At 53.5% G+C, this 21,364-nt stretch overlaps 1 protein-coding gene across 1 annotated transcript; it reads left to right on the top strand.

Annotated features, from left to right (window-relative positions):
- Positions 1–1,543: 1,543 nt before the first annotated feature.
- On the top strand, positions 1,544–20,950 carry DNAL4 (dynein axonemal light chain 4). Its single transcript, XM_054470447.2, has 4 exons — positions 1,544–1,705; positions 16,588–16,797; positions 18,451–18,534; positions 19,845–20,950. The coding sequence occupies exons 2-4, from the start codon at positions 16,729–16,731 to the stop codon at positions 20,007–20,009; spliced, it is 318 nt and encodes a 105-aa protein (XP_054326422.1). The 5' UTR covers positions 1,544–1,705; positions 16,588–16,728; the 3' UTR covers positions 20,010–20,950.
- The last annotated feature ends 414 nt before the right edge of the window (positions 20,951–21,364 follow it).

Below are 21,364 nucleotides of genomic sequence, written 5' to 3'. Positions count from 1 at the left end.
TTGGCATGCTTGTGATTGCAAGTGGACGATTGTAGTGGGAAGGGTGAAGGACTCCCCCCTGGTTTCTGATGGAGGCAACTGGGTGGGGGGTGGTGCCATTTACTGGAATGGGGAATGCAGGAAGAGAAGATTGGAGGGAGATGATCAATTCAGTTTGGGACACACTGAGTTTGAAGGCATTCTGGTGGACATGGCTAGGAGGCAGTTGAATATGCTACCCAAGCATTCACAGATCAGAGGTTTTAAAGATAATTTTGTGGGTAGGGGCTTGGCAAGCGAGGAGTGCTGATTGATTAAGTCAAAGATGGAATACTGAGGGGGTCAAAGTGAGGTTTTCTTGCAGTCTTCTGTTTCTGGGTGGGATCACAGAACTGTTTGAGCCAAATTACTGGTCTGGGTAGTGTCAGCTGATCCACTGAGCTCAGGGTCTGCAAAATATCTCAAGCACTGATCTTAGGTTTTACAATAGTGATGTTATCCCCAGGAGCAATTTGGGAAGGTTCAGACTCTTGCAGCCAGAGGCTGCTGTGTGACCCCTAAACCATAATTTCTAATGTTGTAGCTAATTTGTTAGTCCTACAAAGGCAGACTGGTCCCAAGGCAGGAAGGGAGCCTTTTTGGGAAAGGGCTATTGTCAATTTTCTTTCAGAGTAAAACTATAAACTAAATTCTTTCCCAAGGTTCGTTCAGCCTATGCCTAGGAATGAACAAAGACAGCTTAAAGGCTAGAAAGGCAAGATGGAGTGGGTTAGGTCTGATCTCTTTCACTGTCATAATTTCCTCAGTTATAATTTTGGCAAAGACGGCTTCAATGCCAGTAAATGTGGCAGTGGGGTTTCACCCCAAGCACTCATCACAATAATAAAGGTTTAAACTACGAAGTACCCAACTGACCCTTTGACCTACCAATCAAATAATAGAATCCGCCAGTTCTTCTCCTTTCCCCTTTTCCATCTCCGTACTTTCGGATTAATTTTCCCTCTCAAGGGGAAGAAAAGGCAGGCTCTGGGCAACTGTGTCTGAAATTAGGTGGTACAAATGTCTCCTAGTGACTAGGGCTAGGTGACCATACAAGGGTGTGGCACAGAGGAAGGAGCCCCTGGGTTCCTCCTCCAGGGAGATTACCTCCATCCTTTACCAAGTTACTTAACCTCTCTGAACTTTAGTTCAGATGGGATGACGAATACTATCACCTAAAAGTACTGTAGCGAGGATCAACTGAGATATTAACTGTAAAGCCCTACATAAATGCTAGTTATTATTAGGCTTTTCAGATCCCAATAAAGTGGTGGCTAAGTGTCACGACGCCAACAAGTTGCAAGTGTCACGACGCCAACAAGTTGCATTTGTTATTTCAAATGACTAAAAGAACCTCCCAAGGCAGTACTGCTTTTCGAAGTTTGTTTCCCTAGAAAAAGAACTTCAATGTGTCCCCTGCTCTTCGGGCACGCTTAAGACAACTATAAGTGAAGTCCCGCCTCCCTGGCCTCTAAACCACGCCCCTTTCCTTGCAAACGCCTGACTTGTAAGGGCCTTTCACGCTGATTCATACTTTTATCCACCAATAATAAGTGAAGTTCCCGTCAACGTCCGGTGAGGGGGCAGGACTTCCTTGCTGGTTGCTAAGACACTCTTGTTTCGCTCCTTGACAACCCTGGCGGGGGTGCGCTGGCTGCGGCCCCGGCTCCGGCCCCCGCGGGAGCAGGTGAGGCCCCGGGGCGCGGCGGGCAGCCAGGCGGGGAGGGCCGGCCCGGAGGGAGGGCGGGAGGCAACGCGGGGCGGAAGAGGCCTCGCCCGCCGCCGAGGCCCCACCTCAGTCTCCTGCCTGCTGTTCCCCTGCCCCAGGTCTTCCCATCCTCAACCCCCACCCTCACCCCCACTTCAGGACCTGCGAGCTCTGTCGTGACAGGTTTGCCATCGCGACTCTGCCGGCTGCTCTTCCCCACCCACCCAAGGCCTGCCCAGCTTCGTGGTCCCGCGTCCTCCTTTAGCCGACTTCCCCCAGCACCTTGATCCCCCGACCTTTCGCGGAGTAATTCCCTCTCCCGCGGGGTCGCCATCAACTCCGTCAGACCGCTCTTGGCTTGGAGAGTTGGCGACGTACTGGGATTCTGGGCTGGTCATTTCCCCTGTTTGGGTCTCAGTTTCCCCATCTGTAAACGAGAAGTTGAGTGATCTCTAAGGCCTCTTCCACTCTGACGTTCTAGGATGTCGTTGTTCTTTGACCCAACTTTAGGCTTCCGAGAGGATGTGCTCCCCAATGGGAGGTATCGTGTATTGTGAAAATAACTTGGCAAACCTAATTTGGATTCCCAGTCTCAAGACCTATCCTCCCTGCGCTTTTAATCTGTGCATATGTAAAATCAGTATACGACAGTGCATCTCCTTTGGTAATTCTGAGGCTAATATGAAGTACAGAGTCCAGTCCAGTATAGATTCAATATTTGTTAGTTTCCTTCCTTTGTCTCTTCACCACATTTTCCCTCTCTGGGAAATGTTATCAACCCGGTCAGCATGAACTGTCATTTCTCCAGTTGACCCTCTCTGATCTTCCTCCTGGGCTTCCATGGTTAGGGTTACTTAGGGGAGGGGAGTGGGACAGATGGAGATTGAAATACAGTCATGTATCATATAACAACGTTTTGGTCAAGAAAGACCACAGATACCACGGTGGTGCCCTAAGGTTGTAATGGAGCTGACAAATTTCTATCACCTAGTTACATAGCCGTCGTAATGTCAAAGCAAAATGCTCACGTGTGTGGTCATGCTGGTGTAAGCAAACCTACAGTTCTGCCAGTCATATAAAATATAGCACATACAATTGTGTACAGGACATAATACTTGATAATGGTAATAAATGACTTACTTGTTTATGTGTTTACTATCCTACACTTTTATTGTTATTTTACAGTGTACACTCCTCCTACTTATAAGAAAATAAAATTTAACCGTAAACAGTCTTAGATAGGTCCTTCAGGAGGTATTCAAGCAGAAGGCATTGTTATCATAGGAGATGACAGCTCCATGCGTGTTATTGCCCTGAAGACAGTCCAGCGGGACAAGATGTGGTAGTGGAAGATAGTGACACTAAGGATGCTGACCCTGTGTAGGCTTAGGCTAGTGTATCTGTGTCTGAGTTTTAACAAAAAAGTTTAAAATGTTAAAAAAAAATAAAAAATAAAAAAAGGCCAGGCACGGTGGCTCACGCCTATAATCCCAGCACTTCGGGAGGCCGACACAGGCAGTTCACCTGAGGTCAAGAGTTTGAGACTAGCCTGGCCAACATGGTAAAACCCATCCCTACTAAAAATACAAAAAATTAGCCAGATGTGGTAGCGGGCACCTGTAATCCCAGCTACTCAGGAGGCTGAGACAGGAGAATGGCTGGAACCCGGGAGGTGGAGGTTGCAGTGCGCTGAGGTAGCGCCATTGCACTCAAGCCTGGGCAACAAGAGTGAAACTTTGTCTCCAAAAAAAAAAAAAGTAAAAAAAAAAAAAAAGAAAATTTATAAGTAGAAAAAAGCTTATAGAATAAAGATATAAAGAAAAAATATTTTTGTATAGCTGTACAATGTGTTTGTGTTTTAAGCTAAGTGTTACTACGAAAGAGTCAAAAAGTTAACAAAATCAAAACATTTACAAAGTAAAAAAGTTACAGTAAGCTAAGGTTAACTTATTATGGAAGAAAGAAAAATATTTTCTATAAATTTAGTGCAGCCTAAGTGTACGGTGTTTATAAAGTTACAGTAGTGGCCAGGCATGGTGGCTCACGCCTGTAATGCCAGCACTTTGGGAGGCCAAGGCGGAGGGATCACTTGAGGTCAGGCATTCGAGACCAGCCTGCCCAACATGGTGAAACCCTGTCTGTACTCAAAAAAAAAACAAAAATTAGCCAGGCATGGTGGCAGGCGCCTGTAATCCCAGCTACTTGGGAGGCTGAGGCAGGAGAGTCATTTGAACCCGAGTGATGGATGTTGCATTGAGCCGAGATCACATTATTGCACTCCAGCCTTAGCAACAGAGCGAGACTCCATCTAAAAAATAAAAATAAATAGGCTGGGCGCAGTGGCTCATGCCTGTAATCCCAGCACTTTGGGAGGCTGAGGTGGGTGGATCACCTGAGGTCAGAAGTTTGAGACCAGCCTGACCAACATGGAGAAACCCCATCTCTACTAAAAATACAAAATACAAAAATACAAAATACTAAAAATACAAAATAAAAAATAGAAAAATAAGCCTGGCATGGTGGCACGTGCCTGTAATCACAGCTACTCAGGAGGCTGAGGTAGGAGAATCGCTTGAACCCAGGAGGCGGAGGTTGCAGTGAGCCGAGATCGCGCCATTGCACTCCAGCCTGGGGAACAAGCACGAGATTCATGTCAAAGAATAAAATAAAATAAAAATAAAAAATAAAATAAAGTTATAATAGTGTCCAGCAATGTCCTGGGCCTTCACTTTCCCTCACCACCCATTCACTGATTCTCCCACAGCAACTTCCTGTCCTACATGCTTCATTCATGGGAAGTGACCTATATAGGTGTATGATTTTTTAACTTTTATAGCATATTTTTACTGTCTTTTTTTTTTTTTTTTGGAGGTAGAGACTCGCTCTGCCACCCAGGCTAGAGTGCAGGGGTGTGATTTCTGCTCACTGCAACCTCCCCCTCCCAGGTTCAAGAGATTCTCCCGCTTCAGCCTCCTGAGTAGCTGGGATTACAGGCGCACGCCACAACACCAGCTAATTTTTGTATTTTTAGTAGAGACGGGGTTTCACCACGTTGGCCAGGCCGGTCTCGAACTCCTGACCTCAAGTGATCCACCTACCTCAGCCTCCCAAAGTGCTGGGATTACAAGCGTGAGCCACCGCGCCCAGCCAACTGTACTTTTTCTGTGTTTAGATACACAAACACCATTGCATTACAGTTGCCTACAGTATTTAGTACAGTAACATGCTATACAAGTTTGTAGCCTCGGAGAAATAGGCCCTACCATATAGCCTAGGTCTGTAGTAGGCTACATCATCTAGGTTTGTGTAAGTACACTCTATGACATTCACACAACAAAATCGCCTAACGATTCTCAGAACATGCCCCTGTCATTAAGCAACGCATGACTGTGTTGATGCGATAGTTGGACTTGATGGCTTCCCTTCTGCCCCGATAGCCCATGACTTGGTGATTTCTTTCTCCTTACTAGATGCTTCCATTTGCGTATCTTACCAGCAACTTAAACTTGGCAGCTCTGAAATGAAACTGACCTGCTTCTCTACCCAGCTGTGCCACCAGGTTTCCCCTCTCCCCATCAGTGGCATCACCATCCTCCTGGGCATCATTCCTCACTCCACTATGCCCATTCCACTTGGGCAGTTGTCAGGTTGTTTTGATTCTGCCTGCATGCAGAGCACACATCGTCTCCATTCCTGAAGCCAACACTCTCCTTCAAGTCTTTCTTGCCTGTGACATTAATACCCCTGGACCATTACTGCAGCTTCCTAGCGACTGCTCCTACCTCCAGTCTCTGCTCCTGTCAACCCAGCCCACCCACGTCACCAGCCACCCAGAGACCTCCAAAGGGTTTCCCATTCACTATGAAAAAGATCCACACATCTTGCCAGGCATGGTGGCTCACACTTGTAATCCCAACACTTTGAGAGGCTGAAGTGGGAGCATCACTTGAGTCCAGGAGTTCAAGACCAGCCTGGGCAACATAGAGACCCCATGTCTACAAAAATATGTAAGCATGGGTTTCAGGACCCATCTACATGTCCACAGCCCAACCCCAGCCTTTTTTCCCAGATTTATTTCTCCCTTCTTTGCCAAATTCTATCTTCTAGCCGAATCGGACTGTTAGACTTTCCCAGAAGATGCTTTGTACTTTCTGCCTTGGCACTGTTGTGTTCATCCGCCTGGAAGGTCTTCCTCACCTCGTCCACCTGTTACAATTCTTCCTCACCTTTCCAGTCCTGACTCAAATGCTGCCCCTGCCAGGAAGCTGCTTTTGCTGTTTTAGCTCACCCTCCTCACCACTGCAAGTATGCCCGTCTTGTGGCACTACTTTCTGCCAGGAACCATAGTTAGTTCCTTGTGTATGCCTGTTGGTCTCCCTATTAGATTGTAAGATCCTTAAAGGCAGGGACTGACTGTTGATTACAGTCGAGTAGTTGAAAAAGCATAATCAGGCCAGGCATGGTGACTCACGCTTATAATCCCAGCACTTTGGGAGGCTGAGGTGGGCGAATTGCTTGAGCTCAGGTGTTTGAGACCAGCCTGGGCAACATGGCAAAACTCCATCTCTCCAAAAAATACAAAAATTAGCCGAGCATGGTGGCACAAGCCTGTAGTGTGCCACCGCTGAGTGTGGTAGCATGAGCTACTCAGGAGGATCATCTGAGCCTGGGAAGTTGAGGCTGCGGTAAGCTGTGATCATGCCACCGCACTCCAGCCTGGGCAACAGAGTGAGACCCTGTCTCGAAAAGAAAAGAAAAAGCATAATCGTTGAAGTCGTATATACCTGCGATCAAATCCTAGCCCCTTTGTTTATTAACTAGGTGGAAACTCTCTTTTTTGCAGTCTGTGTGGATATACCAGTAACGTAGGGCTAGTAGTGCCTGTCTGACAGAGTGACTGGGGGAGGGACATCCTGTATGTAGATCGCCCATTCTGGTGCCTGGCTCAGGATCAGTGTTCAATAAATAGTCTTGAATGGATGTGATAGGTCGTCTCCCCTCCCAGGGGGCAAATGAAATATAAGTTAATTGCAATTTGGATAATTTCTGGGCTTCTACCATGTGCCAGACACTGGCTGGCCTTTGTGCTCTGGGGCATCTAGAGCCAAATCAAGTTCCTCAGCCCCAGGGAATCTGGACTCACAGGCAGTTAAGTCGTGATCGGTTGTGAGATGTCACTGGTAATTAGCAATTGTGAATGAGTTTCTAAAAAATAAATCCATGCTAAGTCCAATTTATTTCTGTGATAATGTCACTCTTACTCCCTTAGATTCAAATCTGTTCTCTTGAGTGGGAGAGAGGGGGGCGGGAGCCTGCCCTGCTGTATGTGGCGAGCAGCTGTTCTCTGGGAGCTAATAGCTGTGATGGTTGTGACTTTCCTTATACTTTGTATCTTGACAAAACTGTCTGGGATTTCATCCAAGTCTGGTTAAGTCCTTGAGGGTGCATGTGTGAGTCAATGTCACTTATCACATGGTGTCGGACATGAGGAAATGTTGAGAATTGCAGATCCAGACAACAGGCCTCTCTTCTTTCCCTCCCTCCTCTCCTTCCCTCCACTCCTCCCTCAGTCCCAGGCACATTAAGTTTTCACTGGACCGAAGCAAAATGAGAAAAAATAAGGACCACGTAAAAACAACTTCGTGTGTTTGACTTTTCTTGAGGAGGGCTGATCTTTATTCTGCCAAATTTTCCTCTTTTGTAGTAGATGATGTATCTTCTAAGGCCCTTTTGCAGCAGAATTTTAAAATGGCAGCCCTGCGTCTGCCCACACTTTAAACTGGTCTGGGAGCCTGGCTTCTGCATCATTTCCTGACCTCACTACGAGCATCTTGGACGAATGCCCAAGTCCTTAGGATCTTTTTCCTCCCCTGTCAGCTTTGTTCTTCATTTGTTTGCTAGAAGGCCGAGGAAGACTGGAGTGCCCGCCTGTGTCCCCGATGTGGTGGGAATCAAGAGGCAGGCCTGGACAGAGGCTGGATGGGTGGATGCTGAGTATCAAAGTCATCTGTGTTACTGGCTTGTCTCCTACTTGCTTGTGCCAAAGGAGAAAGAACGGAAGGTACAGTCACAAGAATGGATTGGGTTTCCGATCCTGGCTCTGCCATTGCTGGCTGTGCACCCTCAGGCCACCCATAAAACCTCTCTGAGCTCCGGTGACTTGTCTGAGAATAGGGAGCTGGATCCTTCCCTCACAGGTGCTACAAGGATGAAATGAGATGGTGGATGTGAAGGCACACCGTAGCCACACCACTACCACCTCAGCCCCAAGAGGTTTCACAGAATCTCCTTGTGACTCCTTCCTCCTTCATTACCACCACAGTAGTTTGCACGTAGTGGGAACTTGGGAGATAGTGGTTTGTTTGGCTGCACGTTTACATGTGTAGCAGGCTGGTCTATGAAGAAGGATATCGCAGTTTCCTTCCTACTGCACCAGTAACAGGAGCTGAGTCCTTAGCCCCAATTTCCAGATGAGAAAACTGAGGCTGCCGGGTGCGGTGGCCCACACCTGTAATCCTAGTGCTTTGGGAGGCTGAGGCAGGTGGATCACCTGAGGTCAGGAGTTCGAGACCACCCTGGCCAACATGGTGAAACCCCATCTCTACTAAAAATACAAAAATTAGCTGGGCGTGGTGGCACGTACCTGTAATCCCAGGTACTTGGGAGGCTGAGTCAGAAGAATTGCTTGAACCCGGGAGGCGGAGGTTGCAGTGAGCCGAGATCACGTCACTGCACTCCAGCCTGTGCAACAAGAGCAAAACACTGTCTCAAAAAAAAAAAAAGAAAAAGAAAAAGAAAAGAAAAGAAAAAACTGAGGCTTAGGGAGGTAAGCCCTTGTCTGAAACAGAACCAAGATGTGAATTCAGATGTGACGGTCGAGTCTGTACTCAGAACCACCATGACATGCTCCAGGTGTGTCCTGCAATCTCTCAGGTGCATAGTGGGTGGTACAGGGAGGCGAACCGTGATCTAAGGGCCGAGGATGTTCCAGACATTGAGTGGCTGCCCCCCTCCCAGGGGGCTGGCAGATATTTTGGGCCTTATTTCCCAGAACGCATTCATTTTTCCCAATCCCTCCCACACACCCTAACCCTCTTTAGGATTCTTCCCAGACGCTTCAGACACAGAATAATGAATGGTGACTGAGGTCAGTGCCACAAAAGAACAAGGGATAGCAGGACCAGGAACACTGGCCTTGACCAGGCAATGAGATAAAGGGCCCTTGTCTGTGCCCCCTGTTGCCTAGGAAGAGCCTCACATCAGAGGGGGCGAGGATATGTAAAGCCCACAGATGGCCCTTGAGTGAGGAGGAGAGCAGGGGCAGTGGGAGAGGGAATAAGGCTGCCCCTGGCTTTGCACCACTGTGGGCCAGATGGGCTGGGGTCGAGCTTCTGTACCCAGGAGATTCAAGTACCCTGGTGGTGGGCACAATTTTTTTTTTTTTTTTTGGGACTGAGTCTCACTTCTTCGCCCAGGCTGGAGTGCAATGGTGTGATCTTGGCTCACCGCAACCTCTGCCTTCCGGGTTCAAGCCGTTCTCTTGCCTCAGCCTCCCCAGGAGCTGGGATTACAGGCATGTACCACCACACTTGGCTAATTTTTGTATTTTTAGTAGAGACAGGGTTTCACCCTGTTGGCCAGGCTGGTCTCGAACTTCTGACCTCAAGTGATCCACCCGCCTCGGCCTCCCAAAGTGCTGGGATTACAGGCGTGAGCCACCGCACCCAGCCACAACTGTATTATTAAAAGGCTCTTTTAGACCTGACACAACTCTTTCTGGCCCGAAGCGTTCAGGCACGTGCTTCTCTGCATGGAAGATTGATAAGGTTATTAGAACCTCTAGTTCTGCTATTTTTGGTAGCATTCTTTGAGGAGAGTTTTAGGACTGTGGCTGAATGACTCTAGCTGTACTATAATGATACAGCGTCATAAAAAATTCTCCTGCCTTTCTGTATTTGGAAACACATCATCTATAACGATTCCTTTTTATTCTGTCTCATCCCTTTTAGGTCCCCAGAAGTATGTGTAGTGGTTAGAAAAAGCTCTTTGTAGTCATGGCCCTTAGTAAATTTGGCTGAATCATGGTGACCAAGTCCTGGCTAATTAATGCTGGTAGCGGAATGCAGTGTGATAATAGCGCAGAGAGCTTTAACGTTCCAAATCGCTCACATACACATACCTGGGGCTTGCAACAGCTTCCTGAGAACGCAGAGATAGGATTTAGTATCCCGTTTCATAGAGAAGGAAACCAAGGCTTAGGTGAAATTACTTGCCGAAGGCTGCAAAGAAAGGAAGTGAGCAGAATGCTCGTCTTTGACAGAGCTGGTGTTCATGCCTGCGCACTCTGGCTTGCGGCCCACACAGTTCTTTGCTCTGCAAGATGCTGCACAGGTCACTCTCCTACTGGCTTTTCCCCGTTGTTCCTGAGAAATGGGCCTTGGTAATACCTCTGAAGTCATGGGACATCTCAGCAGGATTCTGCATGTTACAGCAGCTGTCACAGACCCTGACCTCCTGGAGGGTGGCATGTCCACAATTGGCTCCTAGTTCCCTCCTGGCTCCTACATGCCAGCACTTTTTAGCCTCCGGGATGAATTGAATCGAATGGAAACATCTCAGTGGAAGATGCCTAAGAAGCTGCTTCCACATTTTCCGTTGTTCCCCCTTGAAATTCTCAGAGGTAAACAAACTGCGTGCCCTTTTCCTTCTATCACCAGTGTAGCCGCCACCTCTGTCACACCTGGACAAAGGTAGAGGAGGAAGCAGTAAGGCTAGGAGGACAGCCTGGAATTGGAAATATGCCTTCACGTTCATGAGCAAAGACAAAATGATTCCCTGAATTTTGTGAAATAAGAAACCTGACCAGAAAGTACAATGAAATTGTGCTTGGTAATTCGCCAGCTTGTAGAGAGAGACAAACAAAAACTGCTAACATCTGAGTGGTACAAATGCCCAGAATTGATGAGATAAGTGGAGCCATCTGTCCACTGGGAAATCAGAAAATACCAGTGTCATGGGATGGGGGGTTCTGTGCCAGGCTTCCAGCCTCATGCGAGGGAGCCGACCAAATGGAGTGGCATCAAGTCATTGGAGCGGGGATCAAATCGAGGGCACAGCCCAGAAAGAGTGCCCAGAAAGCTCAAGGCTGGGCCAAACCGGGGTCAAGTTAACATTAGGAAAAGAGCCAGCAGGCTGGGCGCAGTGGCTCACACCTGTAATCCCAGCACTTTCGGAGGCTGAGGCGGGCGGATCACGAGGTCAGGAGATCGAGACCATCCTGGCTAACACGGTAAAACCCCGTCTCTACTAAAAATACAAAAAAAAATTAGCCGGGCGTGGTGGCGGGAGCCTGTAGTCCCAGCTACTTGGGAGGCTGAGGCAGGAGAATGGCATGAACCTGGGAGGCAGAGCTTGCAGTGAGCTGACATCGTGCCATTGCACTCCAGCCTGGGCGACAGTGAGACTCCGTCTCAAAAAAAAAAAAAAAAAGTAAAAGAGACAGCAAAGGAGAAGAGCAAATATTTGATTCATCTCCCTTCTAGGATGATAGGAGCTGTCCCAGTGGGCAGTTGATGTATGCTTGTGAGTGCCTCCTGTGTGCCCATGAGGAGGCGTATGAATAAGGGGTTAGGAGTGCCCACACAGAAAGCCAGGCCTGGATTCACACCCCAGCTCTGTCGCTAACGAGCTGAGTGACCTCAGGCCAGCAACTGACCAGCTTCATGCCTCTGTCCCTACAGAACCTAACTCCTGGGGTTGTTGCGATGACAAGGTGTGTAAATGCACGTGAAACACCGACAGGCAGGAAACCGACAGCCGTCACGTGTCATTACCTGCCTGTTAGTTACTGTGCTCAGCACCTTTGGGTTCCATGACTGTGCAGTGAAAGTAAATTTATTTGGAAATGTGAGAAATACTGGAATAACATTATTTTGCTGTATTTGTCTAATATAAATCATTAAAAAGGGCTTAACAACCTGGTGATTTGTATCCGCTTATGTCAGTACTTCTGAGATTTAAAAAAAAAAAAAAAAAAAAAACTTTGAATTATGAGATAAATTGGGTCGAAGACGAAAGAGAAATGTGTGGATTGCCAGGAGTGCTGCCAGTCATCTCGGGTCCAGGCCCATCTCTTGAGTAGAAGTCCCATCGGTTAGGGAACAGCCGTGTACTGAGTGCCTGCCCTGTGCTTGGCACTGTCTTAGCTTTACAGGCACTGTTTCTTTGAATTCTCATAACGGCCGCATGAGATGGATGTGACTGTACCCACGTTACTGGTGAGGAGTCTCGGGCCCAGGGCCATACTGCTGGTGAGTGAGTGAACCAGCAGCAGTGCCCAGGCCTCCCAGCTGCTGGGCCAGCAGGACAGGGCCCAGTGGTGCAAGAAGGAATAGGAAAGAACAACCAGGGAGCCTGGTGTGCCAGGGAGGGCACAGAGCAGCACTGTGCCCATTCCCTTGAAGATCAGGACCTGCAGAGGGGCCCCCTTGCTTGCCAATAAGCCCAGACTGTCAGTGGTGACCTGAACATTTCCCTTCCTAAGCACAGCTTCTGGGAAGGAAGGCCCGTGCGTGTAGTGGGAGGGAAGGTCCGTGCGTGTAGTGGGAGGGAAGGCCCGTGTAGTGGGAGGGAAGGCCCGTGCGTGTAGTGGGAGGGAAGGCCCGTGTAGTGGGAGGGAAGGTCCGTGCGTGTAGTGGGAGGGAAGGTCCGTGTAGTGGGAGGGAAGGTCCGTGCGTGTAGTGGGAGGGAAGGCCCGTGCGTGTAGTGGGAGGGAAGGCCCGTGTAGTGGGAGGGAAGGCCCGTGCGTGTAGTGGGAGGGAAGGCCCGTGCGTGTAGTGGGAGGGAAGGTCCGTGCGTGTAGTGGGAGGGAAGGCCCGTGTAGTGGGAGGGAAGGTCCGTGCGTGTAGTGGGAGGGAAGGCCCGTGTAGTGGGAGGGAAGGTCCGTGTAGTGGGAGGGAAGGTCCGTGCGTGTAGTGGGAGGGAAGGTCCGTGCGTGTAGTGGGAGGGAAGGCCCGTGCGTGTAGTGGGAGGGAAGGCCCGTGCGTGTAGTGGGAGGGAAGGCCCGTGCGTGTAGTGGGAGGGAAGGCCCGTGCGTGTAGTGGGAGGGAAGGCCCGTGCGTGTAGTGGGAGGGAAGGCCCGTGCGTGTAGTGGGAGGGAAGGCCCGTGCGTGTAGTGGGAGGGAAGGCCCGTGCGTGTAGTGGGAGGGAAGGCCCGTGCGTGTAGTGGGAGGGAAGGCCCGTGCGTGTAGTGGGAGGGAAGGCCCGTGCGTGTAGTGGGAGGGAAGGCCCGTGCGTGTAGTGGGAGGGAAGGCCCGTGCGTGTAGTGGGAGGGAAGGCCCGTGCGTGTAGTGGGAGGGAAGGCCCGTGCGTGTAGTGGGAGGGAAGGCCCGTGCGTGTAGTGGGAGGGAAGGTCCGTGTAGTGGGAGGGAAGGTCCGTGCGTGTAGTGGGAGGGAAGGTCCGTGCGTGTAGTGGGAGGGAAGGCCCGTGTAGTGGGAGGGAAGGCCCGTGCGTGTAGTGGGAGGGAAGGCCCGTGCGTGTAGTGGGAGGGAAGGCCCGTGTAGTGGGAGGGAAGGCCCGTGCGTGTAGTGGGAGGGAAGGCCCGTGTAGTGGGAGGGAAGGTCCGTGCGTGTAGTGGGAGGGAAGGTCCGTGCGTGTAGTGGGAGGGAAGGTCCGTGTAGTGGGAGGGAAGGTCCGTGTAGTGGGAGGGAAGGCCCGTGCGTGTAGTGGGAGGGAAGGCCCGTGCGTGTAGTGGGAGGGAAGGTCCGTGCGTGTAGTGGGAGGGAAGGCCCGTGTAGTGGGAGGGAAGGCCCGTGTAGTGGGAGGGAAGGTCCGTGTAGTGGGAGGGAAGGCCTGTGCGTGTAGTGGGAGGGAAGGTCCGTGTAGTGGGAGGGAAGGTCCGTGCGTGTAGTGGGAGGGAAGGTCCGTGCGTGTAGTGGGAGGGAAGGTCCGTGCGTGTAGTGGGAGGGAAGGTCCGTGCGTGTAGTGGGAGGGAAGGCCCGTGCGTGTAGTGGGAGGGAAGGCGCGTGTAGTGGGAGGGAAGGCCCGTGCGTGTAGTGGGAGGGAAGGTCCGTGCGTGTAGTGGGAGGGAAGGTCCGTGCGTGTAGTGGGAGGGAAGGCCCGTGTAGTGGGAGGGAAGGCCCGTGTAGTGGGAGGGAAGGCCCGTGCGTGTAGTGGGAGGGAAGGTCCGTGTAGTGGGAGGGAAGGCCCGTGCGTGTAGTGGGAGGGAAGGCCTGTGTAGTGGGAGGGAAGGTCCGTGTAGTGGGAGGGAAGGTCCGTGCGTGTAGTGGGAGGGAAGGCCCGTGCGTGTAGTGGGAGGGAAGGTCCGTGTAGTGGGAGGGAAGGCCCGTCCGTGTAGTGGGAGGGAAGGCCCGTGTAGTGGGAGGGAAGGCCCGTGCGTGTAGTGGGAGGGAAGGTCCGTGCGTGTAGTGGGAGGGAAGGTCCGTGCGTGTAGTGGGAGCGAAGGTCCGTGCGTGTAGTGGGAGGGAAGGTCAGTGCGTGTAGTGGGAGGGAAGGCCCGTGTAGTGGGAGGGAAGGCCCGTGCGTGTAGTGGGAGGGAAGGTCCGTGTAGTGGGAGGGAAGGTCCGTGTAGTGGGAGGGAAGGTCCGTGCGTGTAGTGGGAGGGAAGGCCCGTGCGTGTAGTGGGAGGGAAGGCCCGTGTAGTGGGAGGGAAGGCCCGTGCGTGTAGTGGGAGCGAAGGCCCGTGCGTGTAGTGGGAGGGAAGGCCCGTGCGTGTAGTGGGAGGGAAGGCCCGTGCGTGTAGTGGGAGCGAAGGTCCGTGCGTGTAGTGGGAGGGAAGGCCCGTGCGTGTAGTGGGAGGGAAGGCCCGTGCGTGTAGTGGGAGGGAAGGTCCGTGCGTGTAGTGGGAGGGAAGGTCCGTGCGTGTAGTGGGAGGGAAGGTCCGTGCGTGTAGTGGGAGCGAAGGCCCGTGCGTGTAGTGGGAGGGAAGGTCCGTGTAGTAGGAGGGAAGGTCCGTGCGTGTAGTGGGAGGGAAGGTCCGTGCGTGTAGTGGGAGGGAAGGCCCGTGTAGTGGGAGGGAAGGCCCGTGTAGTGGGAGGGAAGGCCCGTGCGTGTAGTGGGAGGGAAGGCCCGTGCGTGTAGTGGGAGGGAAGGCCCGTGTAGTGGGAGGGAAGGTCCGTGTAGTGGGAGGGAAGGCCCATGCGTGTAGTGGGAGGGAAGGTCCGTGTAGTGGGAGGGAAGGTCCGTGTAGTGGGAGAGAAGGCCCGTGCGTGTAGTGGGAGGGAAGGTCCGTGTAGTGGGAGGGAAGGTCCGTGTAGTGGGAGGGAAGGTCCGTGCGTGTAGTGGGAGGGAAGGCCCGTGCGTGTAGTGGGAGGGAAGGTCCGTGTAGTAGGAGGGAAGGTCCGTGCGTGTAGTGGGAGGGAAGGTCTGTGCGTGTAGTGGGAGGGAAGGTCCGTGTAGTGGGAGGGAAGGTCCATGCATGTAGTGGGAGGGAAGGTCCGTGTAGTGGGAGGGAAGGTCCGTGCGTGTAGTGGGAGGGAAGGCCCGTGCGTGTAGTGGGAGGGAAGGTCCGTGTAGTGGGAGGGAAGGCCCGTGTAGTGGGAGGGAAGGCCCGTGCGTGTAGTGGGAGGGAAGGTCCGTGTAGTGGGAGGGAAGGCCCGTGTAGTGGGAGGGAAGGCCCGTGTAGTGGGAGGGAAGGTCCGTGTAGTGGGAGGGAAGGTCCGTGTAGTGGGAGGGAAGGTCCGTGTAGTGGGAGAGAAGGCCCGTGCGTGTAGTGGGAGGGAAGGTCCGTGTAGTGGGAGGGAAGGCCCGTGCGTGTAGTGGGAGGGAAGGTCCGTGTAGTGGGAGGGAAGGTCCATGTGTGTAGTGGGAGGGAAGGTTCGTGCGTGTAGTGGGAGGGAAGGTCCGTGTAGTGGGAGGGAAGGCCCGTGCGTGTAGTGGGAGGGAAGGCCCGTGCGTGTAGTGGGAGGGAAGGCCCGTGCGTGTAGTGGGAGGGAAGGCCCATGCGTGTAGTGGGAGGGAAGGTCCGTGTAGTGGGAGGGAAGGTCCGTGCGTGTAGTGGGAGGGAAGGTCCGTGCGTGTAGTGGGAGGGAAGGTCCGTGTAGTGGGAGGGAAGGCCCGTGCGTGTAGTGGGAGGGAAGGCCCGTGTAGTGGGAGGGAAGGCCCGTGCGTGTAGTGGGAGGGAAGGCCCGTGCGTGTAGTGGGAGGGAAGGCCCGTGCGTGTAGTGGGAGGGAAGGTCCGTGCGTGTAGTGGGAGGGAAGGCCCGTGTAGTGGGAGGGAAGGCCCGTGCGTGTAGTGGGAGGGAAGGCCCGTGCGTGTAGTGGGAGGGAAGGCCCGTGCGTGTAGTGGGAGGGAAGGTCCGTGCGTGTAGTGGGAGGGAAGGTCCGTGTAGTGGGAGGGAAGGTCCGTGCGTGTAGTGGGAGTGAAGGCCCATGTAGTGGGAGTGAAGGCCCATGTAGTGGGAGGGAAGGCCCGTGTAGTGGGAGGGAAGGTCCGTGCGTGTAGTGGGAGGGAAGGCCCATGTAGTGGGAGGGAAGGCCCGTGTAGTGGGAGGGAAGGCCCGTGCGTGTAGTGGGAGGGAAGGCCCGTGTATATAGTGGGTACGCGGGGAAACTGCGTTTGCTCACTGGTAGCTCAAGGCTGCATCCCGCAGGCCTGGCCCACAGTCAGTATTTGTCTTGATAACGACAGTGTGGGCTTGCAGCATCGTACCAGTGTGTTCTTAACCAGGTCCCAGCATCTCGTGTTGACTCATCCTGCCGTCTGCAGACTCGCTGGCCATTTGGAAAAGGGTGCGGAGGAGTTAAGATGGGGAGGTGTCAGATTGTTACTGAGACATTTCTAATTTGCGATGTATGGTTTTGAAGCCAGCTCTTTTCTTCTGGTTTCTCCTGTTTTCTGCAGCACCCCCCGGGGAAAGACATTTTCTGCTCCCACCGAGTTGGCAGGGCCCGCTTCCTGAATCTCCTGGGTGTGTCTTAACTGCCAGTCCCAGCACCTCCTGAGAGCCCCACTCTCTCCTCCAGTGGCCACAGTGGAAGGATCATGGGAGAAACAGAAGGGAAGAAAGATGAGGCTGATTATAAGCGACTGCAGACCTTCCCTCTGGTCAGGGTAAGCCCCAGGGGAGGGAGGCAGGACTGCCGGCAGGGCCCACGCAGCCTGGAGAGAGGTGGGTGGAGCTTGTCCCTTGCAGAATGGCAGTGGGAGGAAGTTAAGAAGGGCTCTGCTGGCTCAGACCTAGACATCTTGGAGTTGACAGTGATTCATTGTTTCATTCATTCATTCATTCACCAAGTATTGGGCCACCTACTCTATGCCGGGCACTGTTCTAGGCACTGTGGGGATGGTGAACGAGACAGGCGAAGGCCTGGCCCACATGAAAGACATGCTTTAAGAACATGATTGTAGGCAGTAAGTACTATAATGAAAATTGAAGCAGGTGGAAGGAGCTGGAGAGCAGAGGTTAGCTTCTGGAGAGGTTTTGCAGATCAGAGACCTGAAGACAGAGAGCAAACCTCACAAAGACCTGGGGAAGAACATGCCAAGCCGGGGAAACACAGGCACAGGAAGCCTGGGATGGGAATGAACTTGGCATTTTGGAGGCGCAGAGAGAAGGCCAGCATGGCTGGAATGGAGTGCTGAGAGGGGTGGCAGGACATAACAGCACCAGTGGGACCAGACCCCACACGCCTGGCCAGCCACAGTGAAGGATGTGGTGAGAACTATGGGTTCTGTCCTGAATCGAAGGGGGAACACTGAAGGGTTTTAAGCAGGGGAGTGATGAGATCTGTTTGGTTTTCAAAAGCTCACTCCAGCTGTTGTGAGCAGAATGGATTTGGGGATACCAGAGCAGAAGTGGGGAGACCAGCGAGGAGGCTACTGCGGAGGCCCAGAGCGATGAGGGTGGCTGGGTGCGGCTCACGGAGTGGAGTGCAAGATGCGGTCGGGTTTAGGGTGTTCCGTGAGTGCAGAGGCCGAAGGACCAGCTGCCAAATTGGAGACTGGGTATGGGAGCAAGAGAGTCCAGGGTGGCTGCTAGAGTCTGTCTTTTCCTGAGTATTGGGAGAAAAAATGGTATCAATTACCAGGAAAAGGAGATGGAAGAAGATGGGTCTGTGGGAATCAAGTTATTTTTAGACATCTAAGTGAGGTTGTCCAGTGGCCAGTTTGACAGAGTAGTCAGGAGCCCAAAGAAGAGGTTAGGGCTGGGGGTGGAAGTGTGGGAGCCCTCCCACAGAGAGGACACAGAGAGGCGCGGAACACACAAGACCCCAGAGATGGAGTCGCTGGAGATGGGAGAGTGGAGGTGGGGCCCAGGGCCCTCCAGGAGCTGGGAGAAGGAAGGAAATCCAGCAGATCCATGGAGAAGGAGCAGAGGGAAAGGCCAGAGGGAAACCGGGGGCCCCAGAGAGCGCCCAGCGGCCTCTTCGGGCCTCCGGGGTGAGATTCCATCAGAACACACTTCCACAGCCAGCATTCCCTCCGCCCTCGGCCGGCCTTCTTCCCATGTCTGTTGGCTGGAACCTGGTGCCGGCTTCGCACCCTTGCAGAGAGCCTGGGCTTGAGAGCCCACGAGGCTCAGCTCCATGCCACGCCTTTGCCCCAGCCGCAGGCCCTCAGTCAGGAGATGGGTCACCTGCCCAGGGCTGGGCCAGGGAGGCTACCTGCTGTCCATGCCTTAAGCTTGGGACAGAGAGGCCAGCCAGGAAGGCCAGGTCACGGGCTAAGCCTGTCTCTTGTTTGTCACCCCTGCCCTGTCTCTAGCACTCGGACATGCCAGAGGAGATGCGCGTGGAGACCATGGAGCTATGTGTCACAGCCTGTGAGAAATTCTCCAACAACAACGAGGTATTGCCAGCAGTGCAGGCGGCCCCTCGTGCCTTTGGTGGCCCCTGTGGGTGAATAGAGTGGCCCCCGTTCCCTGCAGTGAGCTCCAGAGAGTACTGCTAGGATGAGGCCAGAGCCTTCCTTGGAAGCGTTCAGTCTGGGGAAGGTCAGTGAGTGAGAGGCTGGCGCTGACTCCAGGCACTGACGGTCACACCCAGCCCTAGAGGAGCAAAGCCACAGGGGTCTCCGTGACACCCCTGCCCATGTTCCCTGCCTCAGGTGGGCTGCTGAATAGGGCGCCTTTCCCCGTGGCTCCATCCCAGTGGTGAACAGAGGCCTGCCCAGGCATCCATTCATGCATTCATTCATCCATTCAAAAAGATGTTGAACAGGCGCTGTTCTAGGTGCTGGGGATACGGCCAGCAGGCATCAACGCAGGAAGGCCATTCATCAATCTGGTGGGGAGAGCGAGAAGTCAGTGTTGCGGCAGCCGGTGGAGGCAAGACACTGGCCAGTGGGAGCCCAGGCTTTGGGTCGGCCAGGCCCAGGTTCAGATCCTGGCTTCAGCCCTTCCCAGCTATACCCTTGAATGAGCCATTTCTCAACTCTGAGCGCAGTTTCCTAGTCCTTAAATGGAGGGTGGTGATGGTGCCTCCTCACTGGGCCAGTTGTGAGGATGTATTTACTGAGACAATGGGGACAGAGTGCCCAGCATGGTGCCTGGCATGGTGGGAGGCGCTGTTGGTGTACCTCAGGCGCCTGCGCCTGGACTCGCCCTGCTGAGCGGGGGTCCCTGCCCCTCCAGACCTCCTCACACAGGGGGCGCGTCTTGAAAGAGCAGGCACAGGAAGAAGTCGACCGTGGCCATGACTAGGGGAGTAGTCGGCGCCTCCCCAGAGCCCACTGAACGCATCAGGTACCTCGCAGTCTGCAGGGTGCCAGGTCTCTCCGTCCAGTTGGTCCTGAGACTGCCTGGTGCCCCGCTTGTCCAGGTTACATCTGAGGGAGGTGGCACTGGCCCAGAAAGCCCGCACTAAGTGCAGAGCCAGGACGCAGCCCCGGGCTATCTCCAGACCTGATGCTTGCCTTCCCACCTCAGCCAGTTTCTTCTTGACTGCTGAGTAACGTCTAGTTTTCTGTGCCTGTGTAATAGACCTGGCAGGAGGTGGCCTGCGTGGAAACCCTTTTTGAAGCAGGAGGACAACAGAAATAGGACAGCAGGCCTTTCTCTTGCCAAGACCTCAGTGCCAGCCTTCTCCTTCCTGGAGAAGGACCTGACTCCTGCCCCCACCTGCCCTGCGCCCCCCTGATGAGCGCCCTCTTCCTTCCAGAGCGCCGCCAAGATGATCAAAGAGACAATGGACAAGAAGTTCGGCTCCTCCTGGCACGTGGTGATCGGCGAGGGCTTTGGGTTTGAGATCACCCACGAGGTGAAGAACCTCCTCTACCTGTACTTCGGGGGCACCCTGGCTGTGTGCGTCTGGAAGTGCTCCTGACACTCTGTCCCCTGCCCCGTCCCCTGCAGGGCCTTTTCCTGCCACTCCTCTGGGGTGGGGAGCAGCCCTAGGTGGGTCCTGGTTTTTCCAAGGAGAGTTGGGGTCTTTTCTTTTTGTCTTTGTGTACCAGTTTCCTGAGCCACGCCCAGTGTGTGAACTTGACATCTCCATCCCCTGGCTCTCAGCCGTCTCCCTCGGAGTCTCAGGGTGTGGACGGGGCAGCAGGCATGGGTCTGTGTGGGAAACGTGGGGTGGGGCGGTGTGACAGGGTAGAGGAGGTGGGAGATGAGATTTTCCGCACAGGAACGCGCCAGTCCCCCTTTCTCGAGGGCTGCTCTCCCCTTGCATCCTGGGAGCCCCACTGCCCTGCCATCCCCAGTACTGCCGGGAAGTGTCGGCCGTCCTTATCATTAGTGGCCATATGAAAATGGCCCCAAGAAGGAGACGATTCTTTCAAGGGACACAGGCGGCTTCTCTCCTTGTCCTCTGGGGAGGTGCTGACCCCGCAGAAACCCCCTCCCCCAACTTGACCCCAGGCTGAACAGACCACTGCATCTCCCTGGGCCAGCAGCCCCCCAACCCCCAGCCTTGGTAGGGACCAAGCAGCCTCTCCCGTCCCCTCCTCGACCCGTGCAGTTGAGAGCCAGGGGCTGGTGTGTGGGAGCTGCTACCTGGCAGTTTCTCGAGGGGTCACCGAGCCTCTGGTGGGACACCTGGGCAGGAGGGCTCTCACCACGAGGCTGCTTCCGCAGGGAACCCTGGCCTGTCCGCGACTTCGCATCAGGGACCACATGCTGATTTGTACTGCTCTCTGCTGGGTTTTCTATGTTCTTTTTGAGTGTGGGAGAAGGGTTTTAGTAGAAGAGTGAATCGTATTTTACACAGCGGTCTTATTTATATAAATGTCTTGGTTTTTACAATTAAAATTACCAAAAAACTGACCTCATTCTACAGTCTCTTGATGTTAGGGGAAGGTGTGATCAGTATCCTCAGGCTCAGGCACCTAGAGATGTTTCTGGTTAACCTGTGAGGCTGCTGGAAGCCCCTGGCCCAGGCATAGCCCCACTGGACATGGCCTGGCCCCTCTCACCATTAGGTCACTGAGGTTGGGGGCCAAGTGCACCTGGACGGGGCCACATGGACACCGAGATAGGCTTGGCAGCTGGACTGAGCTACAGTAAAGACGTTTTCAGGCCCCCAGAATTTCACTCAGTTCAACAGATGCTTATTCAACAGCCACTGAGGGTCAGGCCCCAGGAGCTGAGGATACAAAGACAGAAGCCACAGGTCTGGCCTCAGTGAGCTCTCGGTCCACTGCAGAGGGCATGGGCCCCATCATTTCACTCATGCGAAAA

The sequence above is a fragment of the Pongo pygmaeus genome, chromosome 23 (assembly GCF_028885625.2).
Source record: "Pongo pygmaeus isolate AG05252 chromosome 23, NHGRI_mPonPyg2-v2.0_pri, whole genome shotgun sequence".
NCBI classification, from domain to species: domain Eukaryota; kingdom Metazoa; phylum Chordata; class Mammalia; order Primates; family Hominidae; genus Pongo; species Pongo pygmaeus.
Note: the sequence above shows the minus strand (reverse complement) of the source record. Positions and strands in the feature narration are given on the sequence as shown.

Bases quoted from the DNA above. Each gene is read 5' to 3' on its own strand.
- DNAL4 (XM_054470447.2), top strand. From the start codon at position 16,729: ATGGGAGAAACAGAAGGGAAGAAAGATGAGGCTGATTATAAGCGACTG. The intron at 16,798-18,450 runs GTAAGCCCCAGG...CCCTGTCTCTAG, and splicing joins AGACCTTCCCTCTGGTCAGG to CACTCGGACATGCCAGAGGA. The intron at 18,535-19,844 runs GTATTGCCAGCA...TCTTCCTTCCAG, and splicing joins AATTCTCCAACAACAACGAG to AGCGCCGCCAAGATGATCAA.